Raw genomic sequence first — 25,301 nt, 5'->3', positions numbered from 1 at the left:
ATATAGCCTTTTTCAGTTCTAAGAATCAACCTGTATAGAGGGTGTCTTATAACTTGCTGTAACTGTTTGATTGTACCTCTAATTACAGGACACCTTGTATATATATATTAATCCATATACATGCACGTATATATCTGTGTATGATCTGTAATGGTGTAAGTATAAGCGTACAAAGCTTTTATGGCCAGTAGAATTTTGACAGGACTGAAGAAGAATTATCGTTTACATTAGTGTGGTAAAGAATAATACACGCATGTACACTTGTGTCTGTGTTCCCGAATACAGCAAACTTTCATAGAATTTTGTATGACGTTGTCTCTCTCTGTCTCTCTCTCTCTTTCTCTCCTCGTTTCACGCTTTAAATAATTACCATCGTAGGTATTTTTAACACGTGGATCATCCGTTAACGTCGGCCAGTTTCGTGGACCTTCTCCTCTTATGTTAGATCACTTTTCAGGGACATTTATAAATTGACGTTAAACAGAAAACTGTGAGAAAATTCTTGGAAAAGTTTTCATCTTCCTGTGACAAAGTTTTCGAAGAATTTTCATTTTATAAAAGATTCTTCTTATCGTCCCTTAATCCTCGTCTCTTCTTATCGTTCATAATGTTTCATTATTTTTGGATTATTATATTTAAGTATCTTCGTATATAACAGTCTTTTTTTATGTAAAACTATTTTCATCCTGAATAATTAAATGATAAAAAATAACATTAAACTTGATAAGTTAAATAACCGATTATCAATTATGAATTTAATTAATTACTTCTATTACTTTTTATTATTGTTTTGTCTTACATAAGATTCATTTTTATATTGTTTTAATTATTATTGAAAAATAATTTGTGTGTTTAGGCTTTGATTATTTAGACTAATAACAGATTATTGAACTATTATTTGAGAGTTCGAGTTAAAATTAAAATTTATATAATATATATATATATATACAGTTATTATTATATATTTTATATAGAGTTCGAGTTAAAATAAAAATTTATATAATATATATATATATTAATATTTAAGAATTATTATAAAAATTGTAATATAAAAATTATATTAAAAATATATTAAAAATTGTATATATAAGTATATAATTTTTTTAATTTTAATAATAAAAAATAACTTTTATTATAGTAATATAAAAGTAAACAAAATATTTTCCATTAATAGAAAATTTGTAATCAATGATAACAATTTTATGTTTTTTTTTTTTTGATATATTTAATATGGGGGTTTTTGAAGAGACACTTATTTAGCGAAGATCTGTCAACGATGAGATGTGACGTAAGTGTCACGAAAATAAAACGAAAAAAAGATAGTCATACAGAAATAGAATAAAAGAAAGAAAGAAAGAGAGAGAGAGAAAAAAAGAAAATGTTTTAATTGATCATATTTTATTAATTTTAATATAAAATTAATAAAATATAAAATTATATGAGAGTCCTTATTTAAGTGCATTTAATTATGTTGAATATAACAAAACAATTAATTTTATATATAAAAATCATCTCGTTCCCATAAATTTCGTATTCAAACGTAGCTTAAATTTTACTCTTCGTGGTTCATCCACCCAAACAAAATTTATGCTTGAACATAGCTTAACTATAATCTTATGTTAGAACAAACCCATAAATAATTCGTTCCCTTTTTTATCTATTTCTTAAACTATAATGATCACACTGGACGCAATTTTTTATATAAGTAAAAAACAATAAAGTTTTTTGGTAGATTAAACGTCGGTTGTTGCGTCAAAAATTCATGAAATTCCGGAGATGGGAGCAATTAAATCGAGCGAACAACAAAAAAGAAAAAGAAAAAAGTATAAAAAAAAAGAGAGGGAGAGACAGTCTCATCTAAAAATTAGTTTCTGGGAAATTCCTTCCGACGTTTTAATAAAGTACAATGTGTTGTATCTGTCATAAAACTAATAATTTTGAACATAAAATAAAAAAAGAAATATAAAATTGAAAATAGAATGAAAAAAAAAAACCAACAAAATTGAATGTGCCATATGAGTAGTCCTTTTTTCAAAGTTTCTTTTATAAAAATTTGTATCAACCAAATTAATTTGTACACAATTGCAATAATACACTCATACGGGGTATTATTTATTATTATTTTGAAAACCTCTATTTTTTGTATTAAAATAATGTTAAATATTGATTATTAAAAACAAAAAGAGTTGATATCTTTCATGGACTATTTAAAAAATCTATTTTTTAAGAATTTAATGTATAACATTTATAATAATATTTTTAATATTATATAAATATTAAATTTTTAAATATTAAATATTAAATATATATATATATTATGTTTATATATTATAATATATATGTATATATGAAATAATATTTGTATAAGAATATTTTGTAAGAATTACCCTAATCACTTTAAAGTATATTTGAACAAAATAATAGAAAAAACTAGGATAAAATGAAGAAAATAAAATGAAAGAAAATCATGAGACGCAAAACGTCGAAGTCTCTAACCCTCAACATCGAAATGGAAAATATCGCGTGATTTATGAACCCTTGGCGTAACCGCCGACTACATAGAACGTTCGTCATTCTGTCAATGGAATATGGCTGCCCCGTGGCGATAGTCTCGTATACACAACTTTAAATTCTACCACCCTTTTGGAAAAGGAAACAACCTGTAACGCGTCTCGTTACGATCCAATTTTCGATAGGATTGTTATCACCCAATTATATTCAAAAACATTGTGTATATTCCTGCAACGGTGATTAACAACCAGAAAACCCTTAGGCCGGATGCAGTCCCTTTAGAACTAAATACTAACAACCTATAGAAACATTGCACTTCGTTAATAAAAATATAACCAAATTTATTTATTTTTACTAAAAAATAATAAATCATCGTCTGAATGGTTAATTAATACTAAATTGTTTTCAAATATGTTTTTCCAATGTTGGAAAAAAGTTTATGAAAATAAAAGTAAAGTAAACTTATTTTTTTAAATAAGATACAGTTTACTATTAATTCATATCTTTTTATATAATATGCAGTTTACTATTAATTCATATCTTTTTATATAATATACAGTTTACTCTATTAATTAATATTTTTTTAAATAATATATTAGATTTTTGATATACTGTAAAATTTTTTAAATCATAAAATAACATAAAATAGAACCTAAACCTGTACTAAACATTTCCAATTTGAGATATTAAGCTTGACATATTTCCATTGCATTTTATGCACTTACTTTCTCTACTTTACTCAAAAATTAAAAAAGAAAAGGAAAAGAAAATATCTGTGAAAAAAGCGTATTAAAAATTTCTTTTAAAAATACGGATATTTTCTCATAATTGACATGAAAAATTCGAGTTAAAAAATTCAATAAACTTTTCGCATATTTAAAGTGCATAAAAATCAATATTTTAATGAGACAACGTGATCGTAAAATAATATCATATATTCCACTATCTCTAGTTTATTTTAGCAAAAGAAAATTTCTTCTAGTATTAGTTAACATGAAGATAATAATCGATTGAAATTGGTGGTTGAGAAAATCGTGCATAAATTTCATCGAATTTTCGGGATAATAAATCTTATGATTTGCTGTTGCATCTTCCTGATGCTTCGAGTAGCATCAATAGAAGCAAAAGCAGAAGCAGAAGCAAGGCAACTACTTTGGGCAATTTTGGCTCCCAGTGTAGGAGAGCTCAGTCTGTTAGTGATAATCTACATGGGATATTGACTTGATCTAATTTTGGCCGGCTGGCAACGGACGGATGGACGTCGGTGTCACGTTCGATTATATCTACCAGCACTCTCTCTCTCTCTCTCTTTCTCTCTCTCTCCCTCTCTCTCTCTCTATCTCTGTGTCTCTCTCTATCTCTGTGTCTCTCTCTCTCTCTCTCTCTCTCTCTCTCTCTCCCTCTCTCTCTCTCTATCTCTGTGTCTCTCTCTCTCTCTCTCTCACTCTTGGTTATCATCTGTCCAGTTTACCAGACCTCGAATGAACTAGTAATTAACGCGATGAACCTCCTATCACCGGCAATATGCCATCAGCTTGTCTTGCTTCAAACATAAGCGTGCTAGTATATTGTACAAAAATGTTCACATTTGTATTTATCTGAATAATATTGTGAAATAATTTTCATTGATATATTATTAAATAAATAATGTCAATATAAATGAATATTAAAAATTTTTATCAGTATTTTTTTTATAGATGTAATAGTAAAATTTTAGATTTTTTTGCAATTATTATAATTTTTTAATAATGATGATATTAACTATGTTCTTTATATATAAATATGTAATTATAATATAATATATAATATAGTATTATTATATTATTTATTATATAGATACTATTATATGTTATAGTAAATTACATAATATAATACCATATATATAATAAATCGATAATAATAATAATAATAAAAGTAATACAAATTATAACTATATTCTTTATATATAAATATATAATTATAATATAATATACTATATAGTATTATTATATTATTTATTTTATATATAATATTATACATAAAAGTAAATTATATATAATATAATACTATATATATAGTATATCGAGAATAATAAAAGGTTAAATTATGAATATATTAATTATAATAAAAAAAATTAATAATAATAAATAAGAATAAATGAAATAAAAATAATAAACCCTACAAATATCAGTCAAATTAAATTCTAATAATAATAATTATAATAATAATAATAATAATTATAGAATAAAAAGAATAATAATCATAAGTAATAATAAATTAAATAAAATAAATAAACGCAACAAATATCAGTCAAATGAAATCCTTCAAAACCAATAAAATTTTGGTAATAAAAAGAAAAGAAAATTTAACGATTGATAAATATGAAAGAAAAAGAAATGAAGAAAAAAAGAAACAAACCAAAAAACGAGAAGATATTAATAAAAAAAAAAAAAAAATAATAAAAATCCAAACAATAGAATGAATCAAAGACATTGAACATAGAAAAGCAGCGTATCGAATAAAAACTAAAATGCAACTTGCCCCCTTCACCTTCTTTCGAATTTTATCGTTGCGGCAGTGCATTCCATCCATTGGAAGTGCGTTTAATGGTCGTTTTGGTTTACTGCCAACATTGTGGATTAGCACTCTACCGCTCCATTTGTTTATCATCATCATCGTCTACCTATGAATCATCCCAAATGCGGATTGCCTCTCGTTTAACCACCGAGGATCGAAATACCCTCGATCTTCCTACTAAAGTGCCAACATTATTCCTCTCTCTCTCTCTTTCTCTTTTATTTTTCTCTTTTTATCTCTCTTTATCTATATCTTTTTATCTTTATGGTCGTTCCGCGTTATTAATGGTCGATTATAAAGATGAATGGAAAAAACACGTCTTTACGAAACGATGTGTTCCAACAATAATATTGAAAAAATAAATCAAAGTAAAAGAAAGAGACAATCAGAGTGAAAAAGAGAGAGAGAGAGAATAAAAGTGAATGAATTTTTGATTTCATTTAAATGTGTGTTTATGTGTATGTAGTTGAAAGTGAAATTAAGAAATAATAAGAGAAATATAGAGAGAAAACATAATAAGAAAAGAGAGGGTAAGAGAGAGATGGAAAAAAAATAAATAAAGACAGAAAGAAAGAGAAAGATGAGAAAGGTAAAAAGAAAAGCAAACCTTTTGGAGAGGTTTTCGTTTGAGAACTCAGATGCAGTCTATTTCCTTCTTATAAAAGAAAGATAAATGATAAGTTCGAAAAGGAATTCAAAGTTTAAAAGTTACGTTGGTAACTAAATATGTCTCTGGAGTTTATCTTTGATCAACATCGTCATCGCAAAAGAGAACGACACAAAGAGAGAGGAGAGGGAGAGAGAGAGAGAGAGAGAGAGACAGCAAAGATTCGAAGAAAGAGAAGAAGAAGAACACGTGAGAGATTACGAGAAAAACTCGAAGGGTGAAGTTCTCCTCAAGAGAATTCGTACCTGTGATCTTGTTTCTGCTTTCCTCACCAACATCACCACCACCACATCCACCACCACCCCTCATCTCACCCTTCTTTACCTGATTTTTTTTTCTTCTTCCTCTCTATATATTCCTTCTTCTATCATACCCTTTGCCTCTGTCTCTCATTCGTTCGTTCTCTATTTTAATATGTAAACTCTAAAGTTAATATACGCCGTTTCTGTTTATGCACTTCTTTTCGAGAATCTCTGTACGGAGGTTACTTTTTCCGCATCAAGAGTAACAGTAGTAGAAGCAGCATCAATTTTATCTTTATCCTTAATTTTATCACAAACAAACAAGCAAATAATTAATACGAACGCGTACGGTCAGATGTAAACAAGCCAATGTTATTGCTATTCCTTGAGGCTACCAAAACGATGGTGTAGGTTCAAGTTTAAAGATGGATTGATGTAATAAGAATATACTTGGAGTCTGGTTAAACCAAGAATTGGTTTTTTTATGTTTTTGTGTAATTTATCTTGTCATAAATTTTAAAAAGATTTGTACCAAGAGAAATGAGATATGGCTTTAACTCCCACAATGTTGTTTCTAAACATTTACAAATGTTTCAATGATGAATTAATATTAAAAAGTATATTAAGGTACAAAATATTGATATAGTAACTAGAATTGCGTTTATTTGACTTATTAAAAAAATAAAAAAATAAATAAATGAAAATATTTATTATTATATTATACATATTTAAAATAAATATTATATATATTTATTATACATATTTAAAAAGAATGAAATGCACAGAAGAAATATTTAATTAAAAATATAGAATGTAATGTTTTATTGGAACATATGAATCTTCAATTATTATGATGTTAAGAATGTACGGATTAAAATAATAAATAATACTATACTCTCTATATACTATAATATAGTATTAATATTATATAGTATATTATAATAATAATAATAATATTATATATAAATATAATAATATTATATAGTATATAATAATAATTAATATTATATTATTACATAGTATTATACTATATAGTATAAGTATGTATAATAAAATACCTATATACCATACTTATACTATATATCATATAGTATATACTATATATACCATAATTTATAAAATACCTATAAAGGAACAATTTTATTAATTGTTTATTTCGTGAAAAACCCCTTTTGTATTGAATAAAAATATATAATACTTTCTATAATGATCAAAATAACATATTGTTTCAATATTTAAACATTAAAATTAAAACAAAAAGAGTAATAGTAAAAAATAAATAACATTTAAAATAAAATATATAAAACGATAAATTACACACAAAAATTCATACGAAATAAAATGTTGAAATAAATGACACAAATAAAAAAGAGAAAGATTAAAAAATAAAAGAAATAATCAAAAAGAACAAACGAAGAATAAAGAGAAAATGAGGGATGGAAAAGGGGTAGGATAGGGGGTGGGATATGTGGAAGAAGAACGATTTCACGATGATAGGATGGATGGTTCGAGGTTTAATAGGATCCGAATGGGCGTTCGTGTACGCGCGGGAAATCCGAATTTATGAACCTCTGGAAGGATTTAATTTATTTAAATCTCGCGCCTCGCTAAGCTTCGTTTTAATCCTGATTTACCACATGGCTTTTCTTGTTATGCGCGCTCGCGGTTCGTTTTTGGTTAGCTGTTATCGCACGCATACACTCAAACACACGCGTACGAACGAAAACGTTCACACAAATGGGAAGCATTCGTATTGAAAAAAAGAAAGGAAATTAAAAATACAAAAAAAAGGAATATAATAAAAGGATTCGCGAATCGAGAGCAGAAACGAAATTATTCGTCGAATTAATACGATATGAAAGATTTGTTAGGAGATACTGTGACAGGAATATAAAAAAAAATTATAAGTAGAAGAGAAAGAGAACAAAATTTTAACAAAATATTAGTATTTATAATAATATAATAATAATTATTGTTAATATTAACATTTATTTTAATTTAATAAAATAAATGTAATATTATATATTTATTCTATATATAATATCATTATTATTATTATTATTATTATTATTATTATTATGTTATTTTATTTATTTGATTATTAAAATTTAAATTATATAACAAAGCATAATTAATATTTAACTAATATATAATTTAATTATATATTGGTATTTATATTTTTATATAATTTAATTATATATTGGTATTTATATTTTTATATAATTTAATTATATATCAGTATTAATATTTATTTAATCTAATTATATATTATTATTAATATTTAACTACTATATAATTTAATTATAATATAATTTAACTAATATATAATTTAATTAATATTTAATAACTACATCTCGATTCAATGTTAAAAAAATGATAAAAAATATATTAAAATAATATTTCAAGACCCTTAATAGACAAAGATATGAAATAAATCTAGATATAGTTATTAAATAATATACCTCTATCGATCTAGTCAAGTTTATTGAAAGGAATCGTTTCTCACGATTCTCAGTTTCGATTTTTCCGAAGAAGACGAGCATGTCGGTATATTAAATTCGATCTGAGAACGTAACGTTCGAGAGAACTTTACTCGTTTTCGCGCTGAGTTAAGTAATTGGAAGGTCCAGCACCGCGGTGATTTATCACTCGATCCTTGACACGTGTGCGCGAGAACGCACCAACGAGAAAGGCGAATGGTAAGAGGAGTAAGAGAGGAATAGGAGGAGGAACGAGACTAGGGGATATGGTAGGTACTAGCAAAAGGGCTTGGGGAAGGAGAGGGGGAAGGCAGGAGAGAAGCTCCTCAAAGCCCAGAGATTGTTCTCCCTTGCTGACCAATGATCGATCGATTCAATAGGTGTACCAGGCAGCCCTCAGTGACTCGACTAGTGCTAGTGATTAAGTGATTTTCGCGTGAAAGAATGAAAGCAAACAACAAAAAATACAAAGATACGAATCTTTCAGAAAAATACGAAACTTCCTCCCTTTCTCAATTTTTTTTCATTTCAGATGATAGTTCAAAGATGTCCAATTCATGGCTTACCTTGGGTAGCACAATATTCAACACTATAATGATTATATTTTAACATATAGGCTTCTTTTAAAACATTTAGGTAGTATTTTTGGCATTGTTACTGTATTTATTACAATATATTAAAATTTGTAGTAATTATATTTATATTATCTATTATTTATTTATTATAGTTTTAAGATTATGCTACTAATGACTTAGTATTACTTATTACAAAGTAATAGTACAGTAATAACTAGTAAGTAGTTATAGTACTACATATAGTATATAATAGTAAATATATACTATATAGTATATATATATATATATATATATATATATATTGGTAGTATATATACATATAGTAGTAGTAGTATATATAGTAGTATAATAGTATAGTAAAACTTAGTAAACAGTAATTTAGTAATAACTAAAAAGTAATATTACTAGTAGTATTACATATTACTAATTGTAATATTTATTTTTATCTAAACCAAATTACGTAGTTTGAGTATATTTTGTTTCTACAAATGTGGAAGCCAAAATGTTGAACATTTTTGGTATATTTATATAACACACAATTTACTTATAAATTAATAATTTAAAAAATCAATAATATATTATTTTATTAATTGTCAAAATTTCGTGGGGTAATGATTTTATAAATAAAAACGAAAATTACAAGGCCATTTCTAAATATTTGTTCAAATATGAAAGCCATAAAATGGGTACTCCGTACCTATACCTGATTGAAGACGTTAAATCATTTCCTTTGCTTTTGTTCATTCTTCTTTTAGGTCAAAACGATATAAAGAAATTGCGAAGGGAGAACGAACAGCTGCGCAGAGAGATATGGAGCCTTCGGGATGAGTACGATAAGCTCGAGGAGATACTGAAGAGACAAAAGAATCGTACTGAAAGCGACGAATCTGAGGTATGTGTTCTATATTTCTATCTGTGTATATAAGGTGTTTGTGGTTTTTTCGTAGAAACATTGTGAAAATATTCCACTTTCAAAAACAAAACACAAATGTTAAATGAACCATCAATTGTAAAATTGGTTTAAATTTATACAATATTATTTAGATAGTTACACTTGTAACTAATAATAGTAATAGCTACACTTGTAAACTATATATATTACATAATTATTATATATAAACTCTAATGATATTAACTATTATTATTATTATTTATTTGGTTTATATATATATATAATATAATTAATTATTATATTAATAAATGTATATATAGAATTTTTGAAGTTATACTGTAGAAATAAAATAATTACGTTTTTAAGTACTTCATTTACCAAGGCTTTATTCTTCGGACAGTTATTAATGAGATACTTTAACGAACGTTTCAGGATCGCTCCGAAGATGATGACGTGCTACATTCGGATTATTCCGAGGAGAACGAGCAAGAAGAGGAAGAGCCTGAGAAAATTCAAAATAGTAACGAAAAGACAAGGCAGGAGCACGATCAAGAGGAACAATTAGAGAATGCTGAAAATCAGAAAATATCGACGGAAAAGATGAACAATACCAATTTGCATCGATTGCACGTTGATTTTGATGATCTTTCTGTTGTCGATGAAGAAGAAGAGTTAAAAAAAGAAAAAGATAGAAAAGAAACAACAATAATGAGTGAAGACAATCAAAAAAAGTCTAAAGTTAGATTGATAGAACCTAGAAAACTACACGACAATATACCCTTTTATCCAGGTAGTTATGATTCTAGTCAAAGTTTTACAGACGCCAATTACTTTCCCGAATATCCATGTCCAAACACAGTAGATTCATTAATGCGAGGTGGTAGCAACTTGTCAACTGTCTTACCACCTCTTTGTCCAGCTATTTATGCGGATCCATTAATTCCTTTGGGTACATTGGATTCTCCAATATTGAATCCAATAAACGATAAGATAATACCAGAAATCCACGTGCCACCGATTGGTTGGCAAAACAATCTGTTACTTTCGGAGTCAACGGCATTGCCAAGTTATCCGAATGTATTGGCTAGCAGTAGTGTATCAAATTCAACTATGAGAATGGCAAACGTAGAAAGCTCGCAGCAACAGCAGCACTTAGAGAGTCACGCAGTTGGAAACTATCAAAGTTTCACGAACACGGCTAGTATACGACAAAAGAGAAACTTAGATGATTCGAAACAGCAGCAACAGAAGCAAGGGAAACAGCTTGCTTTAAGATTATTTGAAAATTCACATGCATACATTCCAAGACAACAAAAAGAAGTGTCGTTGGGTAACCTTTGGGATGAAATCGATGCATCCTGCGAGAAAAATATTGAAAATGAAAGATTAAATGGCTATCGGAATATCGAAAATAACGAGGAAAAGGATTCCGATGAAAATTATGCGTTCGATGGTGTGGAAAAACCGAAACACTTTTTTGCCCCATTAGCAACGACAAAATCGAAGAAATTATTGGACGAGGAGTCACCTACCGTTTGCGGTTCAAATTACTTTGGAACTGGAACTAGTTCCAGTAGTGGCAAAACCGGGTCTACGGTGATCTGTGAAAGCAATCAATTGTTAGGGTTAAAGGGTTCCATTGACCTTTGCGTTAACGGTGCAGTTTCCTATGGAAATAATTTCTACCGAGAGAAGGAAGATCTACAGAGAAACGTGTATCTAAGTACGGACAATCTGTTGATTGAAAGCGTCAAGCCTACACCGATCAATCAGTTAACTAAATCAATGTCCTGCCAGGATTTAAGCAGTGATTCGCAACCCTTGACAAAGATTAACTACAACGAGAAAGGACAGACAATGACTATGAGCGACAATACTTTAGACAATTTAACCAACGAATCATCTTCGACTAAGGCTTATAGAACTCACTTAAATGTTACATTAAAAATTCCACGTCACGATCGTGAAAAAAACGCGAATACCCCAGAAATACCACAGTTACCATCGGTGGATTATAGAATTCTCACGAATCCATTTCTCAGGAATATTGAACGAAATGTTCTTGAATCTTCCGATCGAAATTCTCCGATAACCAAACCACTTTCCGTTCAAGTCAGTGAAAACAATATAAATTATAGTTATCCAAGTTCACCGCCAATACCACCACCACCACTACCACAGCAACCAATGGGCTTTACTAGAGGACTTAGACCTAGTGAAAGATATCGTAGAAGGCAAGGAAATTTAGTACCCGATCAGAATCGATTGTTGATTCCTACCGATCAATTGATCCCAAATAAAAATCTTTCTACACCAGCACAAGACTTTCAAGTAACCTCTTTCGAAAGACCAAGTCCCCATGCACTGTTACCATCAGCGATGCCCTATGACCTGGATACTTTAAGAAGAATAAATGCAACACGTTATCTACAGAATCAAAATCTTTATCAAAATATACCATTCGTCCCAGCTGGACCATCCCACGTTTGTCCCACTTTACAAATGTATTATGATCAAAATACAAAAAAGGTACCAGCTCAAACACAAACATCAATAGACGGTGATTCCCATATCGAGGATGATCAAAGTTGTCTGCATCATCAAGAAGAAGAAAATAATATCAGTATACCGAACTCACCGAGCGGACAACGACGCAAACGAACAATGAAAAAAGATAAACTAAGTACAAAACCTCTTTCACCGTTAGCTCAAAGAAAATTGAAAAAACAGAGTAGCGTAACATCAACGGAAATGCCTGAATCCCCAGGCAAATCTGTGGTACGTCAAAGAGCTAGAAAACTGAGTATCACGACAACTACGACATCGGATGCCCTTGAGGATAAAAACGAGAGTAGATCATCATCCTCGGGACAAGATTCACCAAGAAAAGATCAAGTCAGACGAATATCAACTTATTTCAATCCAAAAAAACGACCGTCGTTAACATCAATCAAAACAACGAGAAGTGGTAGTTTAGAAACATCGAAAGACAAATATTCAGATGGTCTAACTACGAGTACATCGGACAAAGAAATAATTCATTCTGTACAAATTAAAGAAGGCACTAATATTGCTGTTAAATCTAGAAAAGGAAGCACAAGTAGTGGAAACGTTCCCTGGTGTGCTTGTTGGGGTAACGGTTGTGTTTGATTCGGGACCAGGTATACGGGTTTAAAGGTTCTCTATATATTCTTAAAGTGAGATAAGATCTTTAACGCTGTTGGTAAAGGTGAATCGTTAAATTCAAAATACCGCAGGAAACGGAATGAACTTCCAACAGTCTCGTCATGAATTCAATCTGAAAACTGTGAAATATAGGTTGAGGAGGGGTATGGTCTACCAGGAAACTTGGAAATCATTCGAAATTCAAATCTACGGGTTCGTTCGCAACTGCGACACCGAATGGGACCACGATAAATTCTACAGAGTAGGGAAACTTCAACTAACCTACGCGTCATTTTCCGAAACTAACTCATAGAGTATACGTATGCATAGTTTGTGTGTGTTTGTGTTAACACGTACGTATAACTCTGAGTGAAATTGTGACCAGGTGTATCATAAAATCAACGCACTTCTTGGAAATGAATCATAAAACTAGTCTCCAATGGTAATATCACCTTCGTGTATAAGTGAATCATTATATTTCTACATGTATGCTTGTGAGTGTATCTGTGTTAGTAATGTGAACGAAAACGCGTATGAATTACTGTGTAAAATATGAATGCACCTGCGGAATAGGTCAAAAACCTATGTATTGAAACGACTGCAAAAACGTGACTTGAAACTTTACAATTTGATCATATTTAAAATATAATATTTATATTCATAAATGAAAGTAATATACAGTATATGTATATGTGCGTTATCAGTAGGTCATTACATAGAATTTAATATTATTTTCTTTAAAGAAAATTTTATGCATTTATGCACACTTTATCGGTCATATTAACTGTGCTAACGTATTTAAAAAAAAACACACACACAATAATAGTATAAAGAAAATAATTTTTATTTTACATAATTACAATAATTAAAATAACTTTTCATATTTTTTATTTGAAAGAAAGAAAATTAGGATCGTAATATAAGAAACAATTAGCGTTCGTGTTAGTGTAATTTGATGAAGAATTGTTTATTATTTTATTATTGTTCTTAATTGAACAATTTGTAATTCTCGTTGTAACATTGATCAATATCATTGTTGGACAGTACGAAGTTTGATTAGAATTTAATGATTGTACGATAATCCGGATCATCGATAATTTGTAGCTTATCTAATCGAGAAGAAGGATAAAATCGGTCCATGAGTTACATAAGAAATTTATTAATGTTCAACGACGTGAAGGAGTACTTATGCGTAGAAGTTGTTGCCGAACATCCGGCTTGAAAAGTTCAAGAGAGTGGCGTTAAAAGTTTCGTTGAAAGTTTCACTACGGAAGTTTTCCTTCCGCTTCATTATGAGTATACGAAGAATAATGCTTAAGGACTTAAAATTAATCTAAGAAAAAAAAACTAAACAATATAGGAAAAGAGATAAACAAAAATAATTATAACAACAAAATTATAATAATTACAAAAAAGAAGAAATGAAAAAGAATTTTTGTTTTATATTACTTTTTCTTCAAATTGTATTTTTAAACTTTCTACGAGTCACGTTTTATTTATACGAAATTCAAAAAATGAATAAAATGATAAAAGAAAGAAAAAGAGGGAGCAATCAATTATTTACTAACATTTTTGTTCGAAATTGGAACAAATTGTGTAGAAAATTTTCGACAATCAATGATCTGGAATTGAATAAATTTCATTTGCAGAAAGAGAGAGAGAGAGAGAGAGAGAGAGAGAGAGAGAGAAAGGGAGAGGATTTTGTAGTAATCTAAAAAAATACAAGAAAAAGTGGATTTATTTTTAGATGGAGAAAAAAAAAATTATTTTTACTATCATCTTTGTTCGAAATTGGAACAAATTGCGTAGAAAATTTTCGACGATCAATGATCTGGAATTAAATAAATTTAGTTTTAAGAGAGAGAGGGAAATTATTGTATTTCGAAAAAAAAAAGAAAACAAGAAATATTGCATTTATTTTTATTTAATATTTTATTAATTATGAACAAGAACTTAAAATTAATAAAAGAGAAATAAAATAACGATATCAAACAATTACAAGAATAAAAATATCATTTAATAATAAAAGGAAAATAATTATTGTTAATATATACTTTACATTGCTACTTTTTTAACCTTTTATTTTTAAACTTTTAACGAGCCACCCTTTTTTATACGAGAACCAAAAAATTACTAAAAAGATGAAAGAAAAGACCGTGAAATAAATTTTTAATTCTCAACTTCATTCAAAATTACCCATCGGATATTTGGAAAACATTTTACCACTTACAGAAAAATTTCTCAAAATTTATTCATTGTAAAACAACGATCTCTATTTTTAAAGAAGATCATCCAATTGTAAAGGAAAAGAAAGTAAAAGAAAGACAATGAAATAAATTGTTCACTTTTAGCTTAGTTCACAAAATATATCGATTGGTTACCCAAAACTTCCTTCTCACGTCCTTCTCCCCTCTCGAAAGAATTCTCAAAATTTATGCATCGTATAATAACAGCCCATGGAGTAAAATAGGATTCAGGGAGTAGAATTCATGAAGATCCCTTATGAAAATTTTTCACCGCCCTTACCACCGTCGTTATTCTTCATCTGGTAACCCGACGAATAAAAGAGAAAAAAAATAAAGTAACCTGGTAAAAGAAAAAAGAAAAAAACAAAAAAAAAAAGTAAAGGAAGTAAATCGAGGAAGATAAAAAAAAAAATAAAATAAATATAATAATAAAATAATTATAATTTATAGTATTATATAAAAATCAAAATTAACGTCAACAAAATCTCACAAAATTCAAACCTCAGGAAACGTTTAATGAACGAACGAATGAGCCGTCCAGAAGAGATTTCGCCTTTAAAGTGCCATTATCGGAATCGTTGTAAATTAAATTACGATCGATGGAGGTCCACAGGAGGATGAATGCTGGAAAAGATTTGAGAGAGAGAAAACCATACTTGTAAAATACTTTCTTTCTCTTTTTCACCCCCATATATATCCTTTCTCTTTCTTCGTGTATATATGTGTACATATATAAGCACAAAATTTAGCTGTGTGCGTATTTTTCATAGACACGATCACAGAAACACGGACACGTATTCAGATACTCGACAAATACACAGGAAACACAGATACCCAAACAAACGCACAGAAACACAGAGCCACGCATTCAGATAACACACACACAGACATACGCATTAGAATGTAGAATAAGAGAAGACGGGGATAGGGTGGTGGTTGGGGGTAAAGGGTGGAAGAGAAAGCAAGTATGACTTTCAATTTTAATGGGAACATTATTTTTGCAAGAAGAGAAGGGAAAGCACAATGCACGCCGACTCGTTTTAGTGTCAGCTAGGAAGACGAGAAAGGGGGTGAAACGGGGGTAACGCGCGAGCGTTTCGAGAGGGAGGACGTTCGGATGGTGCAATTAAAATGCAAATTATCCCTTTCGCGGAAGACTCGTCCTTGCAACCCTACACCCCGCGATGTTAACGCCGTAACCGATTAACTGGGAACTAATTTACGAGACGACGTCGAGTCGAGTGAAAATGAGAGCGAGAGTGAGATAGAGATAAAGAGAGGGAATGAAAGAGAGAGAAAGAGAGAAAGATAAAGGGAAGGAAAGAGAAATGGATAGAGAAGATGACGTTTTGTCTGTCTCTACAACGACTAGCGACGTGACTAACACTCTTAAGAGAAATACGTAGACTAGAAGCGAAGGTTAATTCTGTTTCCTACTCACAACTTTGACATCTTATTCGAGATTGAAAGTTTCAACCTATTTCCAATTTTCCTTAATATTCTCTCTGTTACTCTTTACTTGTTCTTTCATTTTATTCCATTTTATTTAGTTTTATAAATATTTTGGTAAATCTTTACATTTATTGGGTAAGGTTTGCGTCAGGATTGTAAAAATATTTCACTTTTATACACTTTATTTATTATACAAAATATAAGAAAAATTATGAAAAATTTTCATTCTAATGAATAATTGTGTTAAACATTTTTTATGAATTTTTTATTTGTGTTTTTGTGTTTTTATAATTCATAGAAGAAAAAAATGTAGTCGTTGGAAACTCTGACGCAACTTGACTCTCACCGATCGGGCAAACTTTGCAAACGAAGAAAGTATTTACTTTTCCTCGGTAAAATGTCGTTTTTTTTTTGTTTTTTTACTTTCTTTTTCTTGACGTGGTAGGTTTTCTCTCTTGCAAGTTCCTTCTCCTACTAGCTAAGGAAATTTTCCACGATCTACTTCGAAGTTCACTGAATTTCACGAACCCGCCGGGCCTGGCCTGTTTTCTCGTTACTTTATATTATGTACTTTCAGCAGTTTCATTACTCTTTCGTTTTCAACTTCGCATCGTCCACCGTTAACTTCCGAACGAATTTAAAAAAAGAAAACTTACAGTACCTATGCAAGTGCGTTTTTAAATCAGCGAACAATTTTCTTTCAATTTCTTTTCTTACTTTTGCTGCGTTTAATATCTTGTTAGAGATAAAAAAAAAGAAACATGCAATATATTTCATTTAGCGTAAGCTCATCCCCTCGTCTTACAATTAGAATTAATTGCAATCAAATGTTAATTAAACTTTTCTTTCACATTTTTTATCATATTAAGGAACATTCATGAATCTGTGTATTAATTATGGTAAAAATATATATAAAAATTAACCTTATATACCAGATCACTCATGTAATCATTGACTTTAAACAACCTAACCTTTCTTTTCCAGTTGATTATTGGAGTTAATAAATTAATTTTCCATTATCGAATAATTTATTTATTTTAAAAATCTAAAAAGGTTATATGTTGCTTATTTTTATATTTTTAATTACCATAATGAACAATAAATATTGTCTACATTTTACAATACATTTAATAATACATCAGATAAAAGTTGTCCTAAAAATTTCTAATTTTTTCTAAGAAACCTTAACGAACAGAATATTTTACATATTATATTAATTTATTATATCATGTATATCATCCATTTCATTTTATTACCTTTCTTTAAATAGTATTAAAATTATTAATAAAATAACATACAATAAAAAACAATTAAAAGTATAAAATTAACTCAAAAACAAACGAGAAACTTTAAAAGACAACTAAACATTTGATTTCTTATTTTATTTAAATATACCCATCTAAATAATAATAATTATTATTATTAATATTATTAAAATAGTATTAACTATAAATAACGAAAAAAATTCCTTTTTTACTGGAACGAATCCTTACCGGGTTCGAACGTTTTCATCTCATCGAAGAATTTTATTATCAACCAGAAGTTTGCTTGGGTTTGGGGTAAATGCAATTTTCTCGAATGGCGTCGATACGCACGCGGTACTGCAATTTGATCGCAAGAAACATTTCGCGAAGCTTTCAACGTATTCTTTCTCTCTCTCTCTCTCTTTCTCTCTCTCTCTCTTTTTCTCTCATTTAAGATGCTAGACAGACGGTTTCAAATTTCTTACAATACCTACAATCTATAGAGACCAAGCAAGCAACCAAGTAGGAGGTGATGAAAGGTAGGCTATACGTAAAGAAAAGAAACCTTGACGAGAACCCAAGAGAAAACTAAGAAGAGAAAATAAGAGAAAGAAGAGAACGAATGAAAGAAAATAAAAGAATATAAAAAGAAAGAAATAAAGAAGAGATCGAGTAACAGTACCAGCAACCATCAGAAGTTTCGAATTCAAGAATTCTCTGAAGAGTAAACTGACTCGATTCGATCTTCGACTTCTTGATCCGAATTTTTCAGTTTTCAGTCTACCATAAAAATAAAAATAAATAAAAAAAAATTGGAAAAAGATGAAAGAATGCCAAAGGAAAGAAAGAAAAACAAGTAAAAACAAAAAAAAAATAACAAAGACAAGAATTAAATGTGGAATTACTCCTGTTAGGCGTAAAATAAATTTAGTCGATCGTGGATGCCCTAGCAATTACGTTTTTATCGGTATTTTCTCTCTTTCTTTCATCCAAAAGCATCCTCCACCTTTCACCCTCTTTCACCCTACTCTCCTCCTATTTTCCTTTCCCTAAAAACATTTTGCCTGGCGTTCCTAAAAGCGGAATAAAAATATTTGCTAACTTGCTCCGGTGTTCAAGCTTACCCTGTAGTAGAGTTACTCGCTGTACTTTGTGAAAACTGTGAAAAAAAAATAAAAGAAACGAAAAAAATATCCGTAAAATAGAAAGAGAGAGAAAAAGAGAGAGGGAAAGAAAATGAATGGAAATTAAGCGAACAAAATTGCGAATTGAAACGAAAATGAGAAATGTTGAGATTAATTAGAAAGAAAGTGAAATATATCTGTTAATGAAGATTATTCTAATTTATTGTTATTACTATTAAATATGAAATTATTGGCTAGCATTTTTGAAATATATCGTTGAAGTGATTTGAAAGGAATGGTGGTTCATTCCTCGGTGATCAACTCGATTCAATTACGATCCTTTCGCGTGCTTTATGCAAATATTACGAGCCATTCCTGATAGGGTGGTGCATTCTTCGTGCCGACAGCTAATAATCTCCGTGGTTTCGTCCCAAGTTATGAAATTAATGTCGATGAAGAGCGTTATTGTTCCCCAATGGTTGTGGTGATTATGGTGATGCCAATGGTTGGATAGTAATGGCGGTGATAGTAGTAATAGTGGTCAAAAGGAAGACATTTCAAGGGTGTACGGATGTGATTAGGGAATATTCCCCATATTAATTCCTCGTTCGGAAAATACTTCGGAATTTCACCAACCTAAATTCGTCGACAGACATTCCAAATCAATTTCCATTTTCGTTTCATCAATTTTTTTTCAAGGTTTTTTTTCTATGATATTGTGTTAAATAAATTAAAAATATTTGATTTGTAAACCGTGTATTAAATTCAATTAAATTTGAAAATTAGATTGTAGTGTTTAATGTCATGAGGGTGGGAGTCACCGGTGATTACCAGTAAAATAAATTTCCCCTAGAACTCCTAGAACAAAATAAATAACTATAAAATAGTTTCATATCAAAAATCCATACGAGATTTATTTCTCAATATTATAATATGAAATTAAAAATTAGCATTATAGAAAAAAAAAACAATGTTTACAATAATAAACTAATAAAAATTTAATTAAAATTGACAAAGAACAAACTAGAAAAGTAATTAAAATATAAACTAAAAGGAGAGGGATGGAGACTAAATTGTCATCTATTTATCTATTGGACGATATTCATAAAATTTTGATTAAATATAAAATATATATTAAATTTTGGAGGACATAACAACGAATAAGTTGATCAACGTCAGAGAATCGTCAATCTAACGAAAAAGTTCGTAACTACCTGTCAAGAGAGAAAGAGAAAGAAATAGAATAAGAGAGAGAGAGAGAGAGAGAGAAAGAGCGAAAAAGAGATGAGATGGTAGCTGAAAGTCTTGTTATTGGAAGTGCACGTGCGATCCATTTAGCCGGTTGTTCGCACGTGACGCTGCCATCTTTCGACTAGGTAGCCCAAGCCAACAACCCAGTCCAGGCTAGAACAGTGCAGACCACGCCAATCCAGAGATTGAAGCTACGAAGCAGCTGTTGCAATTCCGATCTGACGAAATCTTTCTGGTTATTCTATCGAATGCATAAATCTCTGAACGTTATTGTTGTTCTATGCTAAATTGAATGAAACGTTTCCGATCGAAAGATATATTTGAGATTATGGATTTGAAACAAAAAAAAATCTAAAAATAATAATATATCATATAATTTTATAGACAACAAATTTTATTTATAGTCTATGAAAGGTATATCAAAACGTTTTAATTATTTGTGTATTTAAAAATACGCTTGTTTAGAATGTACACAATGTACAATTGATTAAATCTTTCACATTTTCTAGCAAATTTGTATGGGGGTTATATTATTCTCCATTACGAAAGCCCAATATATAGATAAACCCGCATAATTTCGAAAACAATAACGTTATATTAAAATATTTAAAAAAATAAAATAACCTATTGAATATCAATATTACATATATTTTATCAAATAAATTTCAACATACAACTTTTCAACTTTATCAACTTAAAAGAGATTTTTTACCAAAAATGCAAAAAAAAAAGCTTTTCAAACTTTTAAACTCAAAACATTTATAAACAAATTATAAATGTAATCCTAAACTGATTTTTCGTTTCTATCATATTTTCATAAATCAAAATGGCGTCCTAACCTCTCAAGACATTTTGTATAACTATTAGAAGCAACTGGTAGATGAAATCATAAACCGTTAGATGTCAGTTTTATATTAGAAAAATAAATTACCAACAAAATGATATAATAACGTACTTTCCTTTATACTAATCGTATATTTTGAGATTTACGTTTCATTATAACATTGGAGGATTTAATTAATGTCTTGTAACTTGGCAGTCTTCGAATAATTTTCTGGTCATTAAATTCTCGTCTTATCTATAATATAATCGTTCTCTCTCACGTAGCATGAAAAAGGTGTCTCTGAAGTCGTACCATAAAACGAGCACTACTTAATTCCAATTGAAAGACTTCATCCGCTAATTGGAAGACGAGAAAAAGAGAGGGAAAGAGTGAGAAACTGGTCGGCACGTTAACGAGGGTTAACCTGAAAAATATTTCGATCCTGGTTCGAGTTTATCAAAGATTCACTGATGAGATAAAGAGTAAGCAAGTATTTCATGTACTATCACTGTAATTTGTATTCGCTAAATCTATCGAGTTATCTCTGTTTCGAGATTTCATATTTGATTCGTAAGAGAAATATTTCTTTTCAAATAAGAATTTTTTATTGGACTGATATTTATTTGCTCTAAATTCTTAAATCGTTTACCAGTTTACTTTCAGTATGGAGACGAGGTTCATAAATTCTACTGACAGTTAGAATTTATTATAATCATTTTTATTTCTAATCTTTAAATTAAATTGAAGCGTTGATAACGAGAAAATAGACTTTCACATTTTCTCATTTTCTCCTAAAGTATCCAGTATTTGATGGTTTTATTTTCATATAACCATAAAAAGTTTTGTTGAACACCATTTTAATGATGTTAGACTAAATGATTTTCAAAAGATTTATTTTAAATCTAAAAGTTAAATGCTTTAGTAATAAAATTATAAAAAATTCTGGAAGTAAAATTAATCATTTTGGTCTGTGAAATATTCAAATAAAAAAATAAAATTCATCGATAATACTCTAATAACACCAAATTATTTTACGTACCACTCACAAGACATGAGCAGATTATTCCATGGTCAATGATAAATGATAGTCATCATATATGCATGAATTATTTCGCTTACGGATGCAAATGGGTTTTTTTTTTTAATATTTTTAGATAGTATTGAAAATAAATGGTAGATTATATGTAATAAAGTGTGTAATATCAGTGAAAATTATTTTGTTTTAGCGATTAATCATAATAACTTATCAATGATTTATATTAATGGTCAGAATATATTATCATAATATAAATAAATTATTATTATAATAAAAAAGGATTAGCTTGCGTTACTATTTAATTCTGACACTTTATATTTCTGAACATTTATTGATCTTTTATTTAAAATAAATACAAAATACTGATCTAAAATTCTAACCAAATAAATAAAAGTAATAAAATTTATCAAGGATTTAACTATAAAGAGCGTTTAATGTATTTTAATACAGAGCTACATATTGAGATTTCATATTAATGCATAATATATTCTCATATTTTATTAAAAATACTGACCACATATTTAAAATACATAGAAGTTATTATTTAATACTAACTAGAATATTCATAAAACATACTTATCATTTATTTTTTTTTAAATGCTAACCCAATAATTACAAGAGATAAAATTTAAATATTAAATATATATAAATGTATAAAAAAAGATTGAACAATGTTTCAGCAAATTTTCCTTGTTAAAGGAAAACTATAAAACCATAAAATCAATTTATAAAACTTTAATACAGGGTTGCATCAAGGTTACATAAAAGTACATCATATATATTTATTTAACCTTGAATAATTATAGTCACTGAATTTTTAATGAAAAGGACTATCATTGTAAGTGTTACAAAAATGATGGTTGCATTTAAAAAAACGAAACGGTGACTTTGATTTCTTTAAAAAGTATGATACAATTTTAAATTTGGCGCTAATCATCAATGCATCATTTTAGTGTAGATGGCGCATTGTATCTAGGAATATCTAGTAATAAAAAAGAGTGTACTGGGATTTTCCGATGCAATACGAAAAGGGAAATCCCCTTTTAAGATACGACAACGTTTTATATCAATATAAGAATCGTTTATAAAAAGCTTTTAAATTCCAATAATCATCGTGCGATTCACAGAAGTTTTTTTAGCACATAAATATAAAATATATGTTTGAAAACGTATTAGTTTCATTAAATTATTAAACCTTTATCTTTAAAAACAATAAAAATATTTAAACTACCAACTTTAGCTGACTCATCCTGTATATTTTAACATAAGTTAAACAGGAAACAATTATCATATACCTTTTTCTTAATATTCTTAGAGTTGCACTACTTAATAATATCCTATCATTTACATACTTACACATAATCTTCATCCTACGATCAGTATTACGTATCCATAGAAAAGCAATGCATAAATACTCTTACAAACGATAATTTTTTTTTTTTTAACCAATCACCCTGACTGCTGCACTTCGCCTAATTGCGGTTAGATAAATGCGAATCGTGGCATGAAACGCGTCCTCCTCGGTGTCCGTGTTTTATTGCACGAGAAGACCCACGGGGCACGCGTCGACGTATCGTAGAAACGTCTCATCTATCCTTCCTCTTCCCTCTCTCTCTCTCTCTCTCTCTCTCTCTCTCTCTCTTTCCCTTTCTCTCTTGCTGCAATATCAGCAACAGCAAAATCACCTCCTCGGAGGCCAATCGATTGCTTTCAACGAATCCGGTTCTCTCGAGGACTCAGAAGAGTTCTACTACCCCCATCGATATTCAACCTCCATCATGACTTTTTTTTTGCAATCCGTAATTACTACAGGAGTGTACAAAAAAACTTCTTACTCGGATTGGGTTGAACATTTTTGTTGGACATTATGACAAGGTTTCTAAAAATGTTCAATTGGGTTATAAATTATATCGGATTTTTTCTTTTTTTTTTGTAAAAGATTTTTTTTCAAAAAATAGTTTTTCTGTTTTTAAATAAAACGCAAGCATAATTTACAAACTTAAATTCTAAAGTGTAATTTATAGAAAGAGTTCATTGTTTTTAACCAAGTTTTGTATTATTAGTTGGAATTTGAATATTTCGGAATGAATTTTGAAAATTTTCAAAATAAAAACCCCAAATCATTTCGTTTCAAGCAAAACTATACATCTTTACCAGAACATTCAAATTCAAACTAACCCATCTCTACGATGTGTTGATAGAATAATTTCAAAAATTGTCTTATAAAATTAAGTAAAAAAAATAAGAAGAAATTTTCCCTTCTTTCAAACGTGACCTTATTATCAAACAAACGTTCAAGGTTTAAGAATATAGATTAATATGCAACAAGGTACTAGCAACATCTGAGCCAACATAATCTCCAACTCTCTTCATCAAAACTCGCCAGCGGACGCGTTTTCGTTAGGTGTGCGCGCCCACAAACCCTATATACCTTCACACGCATACACATATATGTATTCGTGTGGCTCTCGCAACTAATTCAGCTCACAGTGCACGCACGAATTTATTCAAGGACGGGCGTTATACGACGACGAACGAGATGCAACGACGAGGAACGGCAAACACATACACATATACACATGCACATACGCTTATTCATAAACATGCGTATGAATACACATACGAACATATACAAACAGGTATATACATACATAAGAACACACATACACGCATATATATAACGTCGACGCGATTAATTTAATTCGACGTTTCGCGAATGCGGCCCACTCGGGTTCGCAATTTAATTACCGCGACGCAATAACTCGCCATGGCACTCGTCCACGAGATATTCATTCGGTATGGCCTATTCCATTTGTTGTCTATCCTACCATAAAGTCCACCTTTCCTTTCTCGTCTCGTTCGTGAATAAAGACAAAAAAAAATAAATTTTTACAAAGGAATCATTACAATCGTAAAGCAATATCAAACGATTATTAATTTTTGTTTTTTTGTTTTTTGATAGAATTGTCTTTATAAAGTATGACTATATTTGACCTCGTTAGCAAAGTATAAAAAAAAATGTTACCAATATCTGAAG

At 29.3% G+C, this 25,301-nt stretch overlaps 2 protein-coding genes across 4 annotated transcripts in view; one reads left to right on the top strand and one right to left on the bottom strand.

The window, feature by feature from the left end:
* The window catches only part of LOC107068912 (uncharacterized), a 44,642-nt gene extending 29,199 nt beyond the window's left edge, over positions 1 to 15,443 (top strand). For all 3 annotated transcript variants that reach the window (XM_015325755.2, XM_015325756.2, XM_015325757.2), the window contains 2 exons: positions 9,787 to 9,923; positions 10,356 to 15,443. In XM_015325755.2, the coding sequence (XP_015181241.2) occupies positions 9,787 to 9,923; positions 10,356 to 13,073 (2,855 nt within the window). In that variant the 3' untranslated portion in view covers positions 13,074 to 15,443. The remainder of the gene's footprint in view (positions 1 to 9,786; positions 9,924 to 10,355) is intronic.
* Ror (tyrosine-protein kinase transmembrane receptor Ror) overlaps positions 1 to 25,301 on the bottom strand; it is a 244,764-nt gene that overhangs the window by 168,044 nt on the left and 51,419 nt on the right.

Source organism: Polistes dominula, unplaced genomic scaffold (assembly GCF_049000335.1).
Source record: "Polistes dominula isolate Pdom_NZ unplaced genomic scaffold, Pdom_raw_medaka contig_77, whole genome shotgun sequence".
NCBI lineage: Eukaryota > Metazoa > Arthropoda > Insecta > Hymenoptera > Vespidae > Polistes > Polistes dominula.
The sequence above is the reverse complement of the archived record's forward strand: the minus strand, read 5'-3'. Positions and strand labels throughout refer to the sequence as shown.